Here is a 14,711-nt window from a genome sequence, read left to right on the forward strand (position 1 = left end):
TCCAATTAATGGGCCAGAGTTCAATATTGCACAAAAACCACCAAACAATTTTCTTAAATGCTATGCATATAATTATAATGGGACGTGCCCCCAACAATATTGCACATACAAACATGCTTGGTTAAAATGCAGAGGGGTACATCCGATTATATATTGCACTAATAGCAAAGTGACTATCTCTAATAATCCTCAGTCACCTGGGATTGTTCAGAGATTCAGATCAGCCCGGCCTCAAGCACCACAAAAAACAGCATCTAATTTTCAACCCTTTGCACCTAGGCAAATGCAAAATAACACAAGATTCCGTTCTCCTGGAGCATTTATGGAACAAAGGCAAAACCCCAGTCAAAATTAAATCTTTAAGAGAATTACTGTCAAATTATGAAAACAAAACTGATGCAGCAATGTTATTATTTGGATTTATAGAGGGGTTTAGATTAAACTATACTGGTCCAAGGATCTCGAGTTTTGCAAGCAATCTCATTTCGGCAGAAGTTCACAAAACTGAAACGAATTTAAAATTACAAAAAGAAGTGCATCTTGGTAGAATGTTGGGCCCCTTTTCAAAAATACCAATTTCAACTTTAAGAATATCTTCTATTGGGGTAGTTGCAAAAAATGACGGGGGATGGCGTCTTATAACTCACTTGTCATATCCTACAAACTGGAGTGTGAATGATTTCATTGATCCAGAAATAAGTAAAGTAAAGTATTCTTCTTTTGATAAAGTGGTTGGGATGATCTCTGAATTAGGAAATAACGTGCTTTGCGCAAAATTGGACATTAGTCAGGCCTTTAGAATTTTATTGGTTCACCCAGCTGATTTTGAGCTTCTGGGAATTTTCTTTGATGGGAAATATTATATTAATAAATGTCTGTCTGACGGCTGTTCTATATCATGTGCTCTCTTTGAACAATTTGCCACTTTTTGGCATAAAACAGTTGCATTGAAAGCTGGCATTGAGACTTTAGGCCACTATTTGGATGACTTTTTCTTTGCTGGTGAAAGTTCAACGGATAATTGTACCATTTTGATGGACACTTTTAATGAAGTATGTAGGCAGTTAGGTGTTCCACTAGCAAAGAATAAAACAGTAGGTCCTACCACATGTATCACATTTTTAGGCCTTGAAATTGACACAGAACTTATGTTGATTAGAATCCCCCCTGAAAAACTGGATAAACTTAAATTTATGCTTGATCAGGTCTTGTCGAAAAAGAAAATGGCACTGAAGGAACTTGAATCAATTACTGGTTGAATGGTATTTTGTTCAAGGGCTATTATATCAGCCCGTGCATTCATTCGTCGTTTTTACGATTTGATAGCTTCAGTTAAGAATGGAAAGCCTTATTATACTGTCAGATTGAATTCAGATCTAGAGGTCAAAGCAGATGCTAGAGTTTGGTTAAATTTTCTAGATCAATTCAATTGTCAGTGTTATTTTCCTGATAGATTTTGGTCGACTAATGAAAGTCTGGAATTATTCACTGATAGTGCAAGTATTGTTTTATTATGTTGTGGAGCTTATTTTCAAGGTCACTGGGTACAATACCAGTGGCCCAGTAGTTGGGCTGATACTAGCATTTTATTGGATATAACATGTTTGGAGCTTATTCCCATCGTGCTGTCTTTCATGATATGGGGTCCTTCATTTAGAAATAAAAAGATTTGTTGAGAATAGATAATCAGGCATTAGTAAGCATCGTGAACAAAAGAACATCGAAATCAAAGAGAGTTATGATATGGATAAGACAACTAGTTTTCCTCACTATGAACAATAACATTCAATTTAGGGCACAACATATTGAGGGTGAGCATAATGCAATCGCAGATGCTCTTTCTCGATTTCAGGAACAGCGTTTTATGGACTTGGTCCCGAATGCAGAAATTTCTCCAGCAGCAATCCCACAAGAATTCCTGTCGATGATTTCAGAACTGAAATGAATCATTTACTTATAAATTCATTAGCACCCAGTACACAGAAAGCATATTTGCATAGCATGGACATATTTGTTAAATTCAGAGAAAATCATGGTTTTTCTGCGCGGGTACGTTAAGGCTGTTTCAAATTATAATTCCTTAAAAATTCTATCAAATCGCTATTTATTCTAAATATTGCTGAAAACCGTATTATTGAACATTCGAGGCATTCATATATGGGTGATATCAATTCAATAGATTCTAAAATTTCATTTTTTTCTACTTTCACTTTCATGGGAATTTCCCCGTAGCTGTCACGTGACTTATTTGATATAAATACATCTCTGCACCTTTAAATGATTTGCACAACCTTTTATCTTCATATTTATACAGTAAACTTTGGATGTATCAACTCTTCCCTTTATATATTTTCAGGAAATTGCTGGCGATAACAGTGCTGACAGCGTGAATGAATGTAAAAACGTAGTTTAACAGTCCGGAGGTTGACTTTCTACAAATGCTACACCTTTCAAGGATGCTAATGTTCTACGACAAAATGAGACAACCAAGCGCCAGATGTGTTGCAATTGTCCAATAAATTCTGAAAAGATTGGTTATCTGTACAAGTCTAGACGTTTCCGATAAAAGGTTGAACAGATCGAAAATAAAAAACTAGATAACATTTCCGACAAGGTCGTCATTGTTTACAAACGCTCGAGTGATCCAGGAGAAAGAGCAAAGGGAAATAATCGATAATAAAGTATATTTGGCGCAAATTTTTCAAATTGTATTAACTATTACTAGTTCATTTTTCTCACTTATTAGTGTTCAATAAATATATAGAATATTAAAATATGGATAATTGTTGTTTATTGTTAATTACTAGCACTTACATTTATAGAAAATAAAAAAAGGGGGGAGGGAGCAGTTCTTTGTTTTATCTCAAGTATTTTGTACATCTCCGCATACCGTACACAGCAGACACAAGTTTTAACTTACCTTATTAAAAACCATCACTCTTTTTTGAATTTCCAAACAAGAAGAAAAGTTGGCATTTGCTCATAAAATACTTTACTGTCCATGTCTTTGTCCATTGAAGGATCCCATAAATTGGTCCCATGGTAACATAAGAAAAAAAAAATCTCCTCACTATTAAAAATGCATTTTTTTCCATGTTTTTTTTAATGTTATTTCATCAGTTATGTAGTCGAAATCTTTTTTTTGTTGGTTATTTTTTTCCTGAAATATTTCTTTATAAAATAATCTTTTTTCACTTTGAAAATCTCAATCCACACTTCTCATAATTTAAGAAAAATTATGTACAGCTTGCCATCATTTTATGAACACCCTGAAAATATTTCTTTCATTTATTAACTTTCTTTTTCTGCATTACTGATCTTTACTGCATACCACTTCCTTTCCTGATTTTTCCTGATAAGAAGAATGAGTTAACAAGAATTTTAATCAATCTAGTTTATTAGACAACATCAATGAATACAACATGAAGCAAAAGTCATAGTAACAGTTATATTCAAGAACATTTTTCTATTTAATAATTATTTTTGACATTTACAATGAACATCTGCAATTTTGCAAAAGTGATAATTTCAAGGTCAACAAAAGATTCCACATCTATCAACTATTTCAATAACCCACATAGCAGATCGGAGCAAAATACTTTGACCCCTGTATATAATTCATCTTTATCACTGAAACAGCGCCATGAAAACTATTCTCTATTTATGCATAAATATCCATCTATGCAAATCAACAATTTTAAGTTATATTGTCAAAAAACAGCAAGGATTCAGGAGTATGTAACAAATGCAAAATACTATGAAAACAGAAATCAAGGTGGAGAAAGGGAGACATTTATTAACCATTTTAAATTAATTCAATGGTTGAAAATTTCTGAAACAGAACGCAAACAGCACAAACTAGAAAACTGTATGCCTTGTAACACCACACATATAGAAATTTCTAAAATTCATAAATCTGTCTCAGAGACGTCCATTCAAATCTTAAATTTAAGTGAGCAGATAGTAGAAAATGTTTCATCTATATTACCAACCAGCACAGCAACAAAAGGTAAAAAGACAGCACAAGCTTTAATTAATGTCTTAAATCCATTGTTTGAAAACCAGTTCCAAAAATCTTTTGAAAAATCTGCTGCAGAAGCATTACATTTATCACCTATTGAGAAATCAGCTGATAAAAATAAAAAAGAACTAACTTTACTGAAGAAAAACAAAACCCAAATTATTGAAGCTATAAGTGTCAATGACAGAGATGTTGAGAATTTCCTAGCTTCAGGAAAGTCATTTAGACAACATGATCGAGAGAGAATGCATATGTTCGAGAGCAAGGCGAATGCTGAGGAAGAAACCAAAAGAAGACTGGAAAAGGAACAAAAGGGTCAAGTTGTCCTTAAGAAACATCATGGAAACTTTTCGAATTATACCTTTAACAAAGATGAGTTCCTTGTAGAGATTAAGTCTTTAATGGAAAAAGGTATTGTAAATTGGACAAGACTAGGGAAAAAATATGACGTCACAAACAAGATAACAGGAAACAAGCCCCAAAATGCTGGCCAAGTTTTATTTATGTTTGCCAAAGCAAATGGAATAGATATTATGTCTTTTAATAAACATAAAGCAGTTTCAGGCAGGGATATCTTAAGGAGGGTGAGACGACCAAAGAAAAAGATAATGAAAAAATTATCTATTCCAACACCAAGATCATCAAAAAAATTTAAAGAAGTTATCAAACAAAAACTTGCTGATGGTACAATCTATCTTGGAAACCAAATTGCCCCGAAAACAGTTATTTCAAGTTGTATAAGTAAAGAGGGAAATCTGACAGAAAATAAAGTAATTGTTTACAGTCGAATCATTGGGTTACAAAAAATCATCTTAAGTGAATTATCCCGTCTTCAGAAATCAGGGATTTTGTTAGTACATACTGATGAATATTACGACACGTTGACAGAGGATAAAATAAGACAAAGATTACAATTTCTAGGGGAAGAAACGAGCGTTAGCTGTCAAGATATGAGACTGAAGTTAAAAAATATTGAGAGAACCTTCAAATTGAAAATGTGGCATGACCACTCTGATATTTTAAACCACTCCTTTGTCAATTTTATGACCACAATCATGTATGATGCAGCCAATTTCATGACAGACAATGAATATCAAACACTAGCAAGGACAACATCATCAACCAATGTACAGTCTATTGTAGAGAAACCCCAGTTATACATACTTGGGAGATCAGGTAAATTGATAAATATATATATCTATATAACAATAATAACTTAAGTAATAATAAGTTATAACAAATGACAAAAACTAGGCTTGGAACAATATAAACAAGAATGTGTTCATAGTACAGGGATGCCAGACTTGCACTTTCATTTTCTTTGTTCGGTACACTTTGAAAAACTCCAATTTGGCATAAGAAATACTTCGACCAAGAACATTAACATGGTCGAACAGTTGCACAAACCAGAAAACATAATGCCCATAAATGGGGCAAAATGTTAACCAGAACTAAAAGGCCAAACAAATTAGTGAAGGAATTAATATTTGACAATTTCATAATATTAAGGAGTGGGTATCAATGAAACCTGTGACTCAATTCATATTCAAAATGTAGCAAAAGATATTCATAAAAAAAGTATTAAAAAAATGTTTGAATAAAATTATCTCCCCTTATCAGGTCAATAAAATGAAAACAGGTAGGAGCTATTAGTCCACAAGATTTCTCTATTTCACCAAAAAAAAATTGTCACTTTGCAATAACTATAATCCTTGCGTGCAAATCAAAATACAATGTACCAAATTGGAAGTTTGAGAAAAAAATCCATATGATCTTACATTTTTTTTAGTATTGTTGATATACTTTTGTTCATACAAAATATACATATTTTCTTATAATTGCCAAATGAATATAAGATATGGGTCTATACAACTATTGAATGGAAACCCTGAAATCACAACGAGCATTACATTTTTTAAATACAAAAAAATTCATTCCTAATGAATATAAAAAAACAAAATGCTTTCAATTCTTAAAATAAAATCTCATCAAGGATGTACTTGGGTGAAATTAAATAAATTAAGAATTCAAAATTGATACTTTTACCCAGAAGAGCATCAGATCAGGATCAGGATTAAAATGAGCTAAAATATTGAATCCTCTTAAAATATGGCGGTATAAGACAGACTCAGATTTTTACATTATTTGGGTCTAAAATCCAAAGAAAGAAAAACAATTGTCTGCTTAAATTTTGGAAAATAACCTTTTATGAGCTATCAAGTCTTACATATATATATATATATATATATATAAATATGAAAAAAATAATGTGTCTTATTGGGCAAGATAGTTTAGATAGTATTGTAGGGAAAAACACCAAGGAGTCTTGAACATCTGAAACAGATTCAAAAACCTCACCCAAGTTCATCCTTAATACAATAAATTATTCATATAAAAAACAAAAACATTGTGCAGAAAAACTTCATGTTTTTAGGTGTTTCTTTTCCTAATTTACTGACCTCTACAAACAATAATATAAATGAAATGCAAATTTCTTATAAACAACAACATTTACATGAATGCAACACCTTTAATAAATATTTCAATCTATTCATATGTGACCCAAGACATGTTTCAAAATTTACATGATTTATGAATTTTAAGGCATCAAAAACAGTTTACATACAATGCATTAAAGTTAATTTACACACCTTAGTTACATAGTCATGATAGTCATCAGTACAAATTAAGTGAAATACTTCTAATAATTTAAAAAATTACAATTTTTCATGTTTCAGCAAGCAAAGATATTGACCAGATAAGTTACACTGAAGCAAGGATTGAAGACCTAAAACAATTGACAAACAAAATAAGGTATGGAGACGTCGATCTAGTTTTCAAACTAAGACTTTTCAGTGGTGATGGACCAGCCAGGCAATTTGAGGCGGGACAACAGAGAGGGGGAAACTATAGCTGTATTTGCGGTGTAGAAAGTAAAAGCCACATGAATTTGGAATGCTGCTATCAAATGATGCCCCTAGATCTTGAGGATAGAAGAAAACTTGTTGTTGAGGGTTCCTGCTGGAGGAAAATTAAGGACGGAATAATAAATCCATTTCAAAACTTAAAAAAGGAAGAATTAATTGATGAGCTTGAAGAAAGGGGGGTTGATACTTTTCATATGAATTTAAAGTCAAGATTACAGGAAGAGTTAACCTCAGTACTCCATGGAATATGTAGACCCCCTGCGTTACTAATGACACAACCCGATAAAACATCAACGGAAATGAATATTGAAGGCTATGAAGTAATGCCCTGTGAACCATTACATGATATATGTAACATCGTACAAAACATAATTACTGAACTTCCCCACCATGTAGAAAATAAAGAAACAAAAGCTGAATTAGAAAATTTTTGTTCAAAGACCATTGGGGATAAAAATCAAATTAAGGGTTCTGACGCAAGGCATTTTGCTATACAACTAGCACAATATGTATCAACTGAACAACAGCATAATAAAATTTCTGAAGATACAGTTAACCTTATTCAAGTATTAGTTGAAATAATCAACATTGCATACAGCTCAGAGGAGAAAAGATCACCACGGCAGATACTACGGTTGTATAACCTTACTTTTTTATTTGGAGTATTAACAAAATCTGTAATAGGAACACCAGTGAAAATAACCACCAGAAAACTGTACGGTTGCCATTTCCACAGTTTAGTTGTTCATTTACCAGAAGTGTACCGGATTATAAATACAAAATCAATTTTATGCGAACAGGAAGAACGATCATTTGGAAGCTTAAGGAGAATCGCGGAAACTACAACTAATAGGAAACCCGGTTGGATAATAGACAACACAATTATACGATACAATGCTCAACAGAAAAGTGATGATAGATGCGACTCATTTGCAAAGCAAGACTCAACCATCAGTCGTCAAGCTAAGCGTCTACCACACAGGAAAAATACAATCTTCACAAAGAAACTGCTATCAGGAAAATCATCAGTTGTCCAATCTCATTTGGCAAGAATAGCAGATTTCATTATCCCTGGTGATCAGATCTGGTGGCATTATGATGGAGAAAATGTTGTATTCCATGACAGCATTGATGAACCAAACTTCAGACTGGAGGGTCCTCCATTGTCAAATTACCGTTCAACATCACTGAAAAAAGAAATAACTAATGTAAATAGAATCTGGGAAAGCTGTATTGCGACAGTCAAATTACAGAAACTCATTGTACCAATACTAAGACTAAAAACTAGGGAGAATGGAAAGCTTGTTTTCCTTGACACACAGATCAGATCAGGTGTGTATAATTCTTTTATAAAATATAGAGTGCTTAAACATCAATTATGTATAAAGTATATAAAAAAATTGTTTACATAAATTGTAAAACTTGTCCAGAAAACCATGAGATATGAATATTGTTATTTGACATATTATTTAGAAAGATCACATCCTAAGGAACATATGTACCAAAAAGCTTCAAGCTGGTATTGCTTAAACTCAATCATTTACCATTACCAAATAATTTAGCCAAATACAGGACTGTAAGGCAAAAAAAAAATTATCACTTTCAAAGTTAGAAACCTTTGAGTCATGCTAATTAATTGGGTGGTTACTAGTAATATTTTGCAAAAACAGAACATCTTTCTTTTGAAAGAAGATTTTTAAAAACATGAATTCTCATTTTTTTTCAGCAGCAGTAAAATCCGTTGCAAAAATTAGCAAAGAAAAAGCAATACCACCGAAGAAACCTAATGGTAAGCAAGTTATACAAGAGTAATGATCAAAATGCTTTAAACTTTACAAAAATGTGACTACAACTTTATCAATATAAAAACCCTACATAAAATACTTTTAATTTTTACAGACGTAAAGGTTGAAAAATTGACTGAGTAAAAAACAACCCCATGTAAACTGTTTAATTCATACCATTAATTGTTTGATTATTCCTTTTTATCAAAATTCTGCATTCTTGATGTCACATCAATAATATTCGCTACATATGTCCGCTGAAACATAAGGGTAAGCATTAGTAATTATAAAAAGCATATTTGGTAAAGTTCTTCAACACTGAACTAAGTAATAAACATGTTCTGTTGTTCATTCTTTTCATGATTGCTTATGTTATTTTTTAAGTGAAAAAATATTCGATCTGCCTCCATTTTTTCAGATTTCATATTGGGTGACCTCTCCACAACATTAAAGTAAATAAGTTCAAAGGGGCGTAACTCCTAGAAAAAAAATTGAATCGCAATTTCCAGTCGATATGCACAACTACATAGTATGTCCTTATTATCTGAAAAGGTTTCGTGAAATTCTGTTGTGTGGTTTGAGAGGAGTTGCGATGACAAACTGTTGCAGTAGTACATTAAAGTAAATAAGTTCAAAGGTGCGTAACTCCTAGAAAAAAAATTGAATCACAATTTCCCGTCGATATGCACAACTACATAGTATGTCCTTATTATCTGAAAAGGTTTCGTGAAATTCTGTTGTGTGGTTTGAGAGGAGTTGCGATGACAAACTGTTGCAGTAGTACATTAAAGTAAATAAGTTCAAAGGGGCGTAACTCCTAGAAAAAAAATTGAATCGCAATTTCCCGTCGATATGCACAACTACATAGTATGTCCTTATTATCTGAAAAGGTTTCGTGAAATTCTGTTGTGTGGTTTGAGAGGAGTTGCAATGACAAGAAACAGGACTGACGGACTGATGGACGGACGGACGAACGGACGGACTGACGGACGGACGGACGGGTCAAAAACATTATACCCTCCGCAACTTCGTTGCATGGGGTATAATAAGTACTGGGTTGGTGAAATTTGTTCCTTACCTTGTAATTTAAAAAACTCACAGCTAAATCAATATGTTTATCAAATTTCTAAATTACAGCCAAATGTATTGAATGTGCAGGTAAAGGTAATATGTTTGGTTAGCTTGCTTGCTAGCTGAACCACAAAGTCATTATTCATTATTATGTCTGGTAAAATACCCTCCTTTAAGAGTAGACTAGTCCTGGGGATAACCAACTGAATAGAAAAATGTGATAATATGCATGTTATTGTTCATGACTAACAAACATGAATGGAATTCATTGGTAAAACGTTTCATTTTCTAATTATTAAATAGGTTTTTGATTTGTGTCAAAACTGGGTTGCCGACTAAGAACCTTAACATAAAAGTTTGTTTTTACCAGTTTTAAGTTGTTTTTTTCCATCCAGATAATGAACAGGAAGTTGAAGAACCTGCATTAATTCCTTATGACCAGGAAAGCTGCAGCAAGCAGGAGGAACAAACATCAATTCTCAGTGATATATTGCCAGGTATCTACTGAAATAGATATTAGATAACAATTCATGTATACATTTATTGCCATGGAAACATAAAATCAGCAGAAAAATGGTGGAATTTAATTTTTTTCAACTATTTCAGTAGTTTCACTTAATCAACCTACTGAAATCTGGAATAAAATAGTTATTAAATCAATTGTACAAAATAAGACTCAATACTTCCTTTTTTAATTTTTTAGAATAAAATGATTTGCTGAGCTCAGCCTGCTAGTACCCCAGAGATTGAACCCTGAACTGTTGGGATCAATTTTGACACACTATTTTTTGCATCATTCTGTCTAAATTTCGAATGTGATCAAATTTTTGACATAACAGAGTTTTTTGACACAAATAAATTTGGTAAAAAATCTTTCTTTTTTTTCTTTTTACATTTATTGGAATTTATTTAAATTGCATCACATTTTAATCTTTTAAATACATGAATCATGCACAACTGCAGAACTTGAAAAGCTAAACAGCATATTTGAATTTAAAAGAATTGGTTGAACCATTCATATGTTGACAACTGTGCACACAAATATTGTACTTTATAGATTAATAACAAAAGTTTTCCATTGAAAACACAGAAACATAAATTTAAAATAGGTGCATTAACATTTCAGAGCAGAACAACTGCCCACCTATACAAGAAAGTGGCAAGAATACAGTCACACTGACAGCTGAAGTTCATCATGCTTTTGGTAAGTTTTGTACATGTATATACTAGGAAGGTTAACAAACATTGTTTTAATCCTATACTTACAAATTTATACTGATAGCAAATATACTGCAACAATGGACAAGGATAAATACTAGGCCAGGATTTGAACCTGGAACCTCCTCAACTTTGTTGAGTTGCTCTTCCATCTGAGCTACCTAGTTTTGTATTAGGAACAAATTTACCCATCTGTACACCTGATGTAACTTAAGTATGTTTTTTCTATTAAAAACAAAGTTACAATGTATACTTAAACGTTTTTAAAAAAATTAATATTTTTGTATATACAATCACTGGAAGAATGTGAAGAGATTGCAAATCTGACTAATACAATACTTTTGTACTTTCTAAATTGATCTGAAAACAATATAATTATTTGACTGTTGCAGAGGAGTCTAATGTATGTCTGATATGCAAAATTTACTCTAGATTATGATATCTTTTGATTTTTATTGTTTCAATCCTCTCAAAGTTTCAGCTGTACAGATTGATCTATTTTTATTGTTATTAATAAACCTTTAAAGATACTTATCTCCATTATAGTAGCTGATCCAGTATGGACAAAGAGCTCAGAACAGGGAATTCAGATTATCTCTTCTTGTGGAGACCATGGTAAGTTTTATTTCACTGCAAAAAAATAATAGAGTTGTAGTATACCAAATACTTTTCAAATTGAACAATTAGTACTTTTTCTTTCACATTGATGATTCTGTCTTGATTACTTTCTGAAATGGTACAAGTAAGATTCTCTTTTATTAAGAAAAAAAAACCCAAATAACAATTCTATAATTATCTTCATTTCACCAATTCATGCAATTTAACAAATATCATTGAACAGTACATTCTGAAAAATGTGTGCATCGGGACTCCATTATACAAGTGTTTGAAGCAGAACCAGTTATAGAATTCACTCCAGTTGGTGTACAAGGCAAGTTATTCTGTTGAATCTGTGATATGAATTGCATCTTTGTATTTTAAGGAAAATTGAATGGATAATGGTTAATTGCTAATGGAGATAACTCTGCAAATTTTTAATGTGTTTGCTTCAGCAGCTCAGTGAATATAATATAATTTATTTCTAATGAATAAATGATTTTTTTTCCATATTATTTTATTACATGTATTATGAAGTAAATTTTAACCAACACATTGTAATGGATTGTTTCAGATGCCAAACTTTCAAACAAAGAACCGAAGAAAACTATAGAAAGTATACATGTAGATAAAGAAATTAGGAGATTATATTTTATCAATATCAAAAAGGAAGCTGAAAACAGAAGGAGAAAATTAGCCTGTAACATTTTAGAACCTGTAAAAGGTATAACATTTATTTTCTATGTACTTTTTGCTAGCATAAATAGACAGCCACTTATAACTATTATAAGAATATTCAGTGTTTTATGGTTTAAAATAATGGCTCCTGAGAATAGTTTCCTTACACAGAAGTGCGATTTTTAATACAGGTAATAATTTTGTTTTCTTTAATTTAAAATTTTCTTCCAGATGTGAAAGCCATTTTAAAAACAAGTGACCATCAAAAAGAAAAGACAGAGATGAAGCCAGTTCATGCTACGAAATTGACTGCAAAACGGAAACTTTTTGTGACCAGCCAGGGAAATACTGGTAAGGATTTAATACTCTTAAATACATGTGAAACTGCAAACTACTGCTCACATGTGATACCCCGCTCCCAAGTATTTTGATAAACAGGAAGTTGCTGAGTGAAAATGAGTGATGAAAATGAAAACGCATTAACAAACCAGTCATTTGGTTTCAGACAGGGTTTTATATATGTCACTTACAGAAATGTATATAAACCCTGAAACCAAATATCAGAAATTCTTGTATAGTAGTTCCTGAGAAAAATGTGACGAAATTTTTCATGGGACGGACGGACGGACTGTCGGACAGAAAGAGGTACAACAGTATATCCCCACTTCTTAAAAGCGGTTTAAAGAAGGGTATTATCATTTAGATTATTGATAGACATTCAGTGCTGACCTTTTATATTGTACCTCAGATTATATATTTTTTTTCTTTTTCATGTTTTTGTTTGGTGGTGTCTCTATTAAAGCTATATAATAATAAATCTTTAATTTTTCATAAGTGATTTTGACGTACATTTTCAGATTATATACGTTTTTAACATTTTTCTTTAAAATATTTAATTTTACTAATCTTTCAGAACCATCTAGTGGAAAAAAGACACCGTTGGATCTTGCTGTGCAGTTGCTCGGAAAAACACCAGAAGTTTTAGAGTGCATCAAATATAAAGGACTCGTGCAAAACCATCCAAGTCATGCACCCTTCTCGATGAAGTATGACAAATTGTTTTCCAAACTCCAGATAGACATCAGCGCCAAGTACCATGAACTGAAAAATAAATTAAACAACTCTGAGATGCATGAAAACATGGAAAAGGAAAACGCTGACTTGAAGATTGCACAAAAATTACTAGACCACTGGGGAGTGTATTACTTCTGATCAGAGAAAATTTAATGAAGCAGAATTGATAGTTAATTTTTATTAAATTTAACTTACATAAGACCACATTAACTGCAAAATGATTGATTGATATTTAAAGATTAAATTCATGAATAGACAACATTATTGATAACATGATTGATTGATAAATATCAATGATAACACAACTGATCGAAAATAAGTATCAATGATCGATAACTTTAGATTGATTGATAAAAGACCATTTTGACTGATAAATATACATTTTGTACAGTGTAAATGGCAGCAATGATTACATTATTAATTGATAAATGATATGATTAATAACATGATTGATATGATTGATAACTAAGGATTATACGATTGATAACCTAAGATTGATCGAGAAATGACATCAATGATAACATGATTGATTGATGGATATAACACATTGGCTGAAGTTCAAATTCAACAAAAGAACACAGGATACTGGTTAATAAAATAATAATTCTTCTATTGATTGATTGATTTTAATCCTTTTCAAATTTTACTGACTTAAAACTTTGATTATTATTTTGTCACCTGATTAGAAGTAGTATATTCCTCTGCAGACAACATTAAGGAAGCTGAAAAATCATTACATAACACTTTGATTGATTGATTTAAAATAACTTGAGAAAATTTGCTATTGATTGAATTACAACAAATGATTATACTGACATTTGATTTGGAAAATACCGTATAACTTTCAACACCAAGAACCAAAGGCGGATAATTCACCAAGAAACAATGCCAAAGATAATTAAACAACAACCAAAGGCAAAGATAATTTTATATGGAACATAATTGTCATAATTTGCAGTTCAATTGTACAAAATTCAACACGTGATTTAACGTCTGGAGATGTATATGTACAAGAAAGATGCTGATGGTCAGGGTGGGAATCTCCACAGGTATTATCAGTATCAATCTTAAACTTAGGTGATGATTGCATCGCCAAACTTGAACTACACTCCACTTAGAAATAACATGTGATTTAAAGTCTGGAGATGTATATGTACAGGAAAGATGCTGATGGTCAGGGTGGGAATCTCCACAGGTATTATCAGTATCAATCTTAAACTTAGGTGGTGATTGCATCGCCAAACTTGAACTACACTCCACTTAGAAATAACATGTGATTTAAAGTCTGGAGATGTATATGTACAAGAAAGATGCTGATGGTCAGGGTGGGAATCTCCACAG

The 14,711-nt window shown here is 32.0% G+C and overlaps 1 protein-coding gene across 1 annotated transcript in view; it reads left to right on the forward strand.

The window, feature by feature from the left end:
- Window positions 1-11,969, forward strand: part of LOC139494445 (uncharacterized) — a 251,359-nt gene extending 239,390 nt beyond the window's left edge. The window contains exons 2-7 of the mRNA XM_071282607.1: window positions 6,760-8,280; window positions 8,675-8,737; window positions 10,199-10,300; window positions 10,930-11,007; window positions 11,568-11,636; window positions 11,863-11,969. Of these exons, the coding sequence (XP_071138708.1) occupies window positions 6,966-8,280; window positions 8,675-8,737; window positions 10,199-10,300; window positions 10,930-11,007; window positions 11,568-11,636; window positions 11,863-11,969 (1,734 nt within the window). The 5' untranslated portion in view covers window positions 6,760-6,965. The remainder of the gene's footprint in view (window positions 1-6,759; window positions 8,281-8,674; window positions 8,738-10,198; window positions 10,301-10,929; window positions 11,008-11,567; window positions 11,637-11,862) is intronic.
- The last annotated feature ends 2,742 nt before the right edge of the window (window positions 11,970-14,711 follow it).

Source organism: Mytilus edulis, chromosome 11 (assembly GCF_963676685.1).
Source record: "Mytilus edulis chromosome 11, xbMytEdul2.2, whole genome shotgun sequence".
NCBI lineage: Eukaryota > Metazoa > Mollusca > Bivalvia > Mytilida > Mytilidae > Mytilus > Mytilus edulis.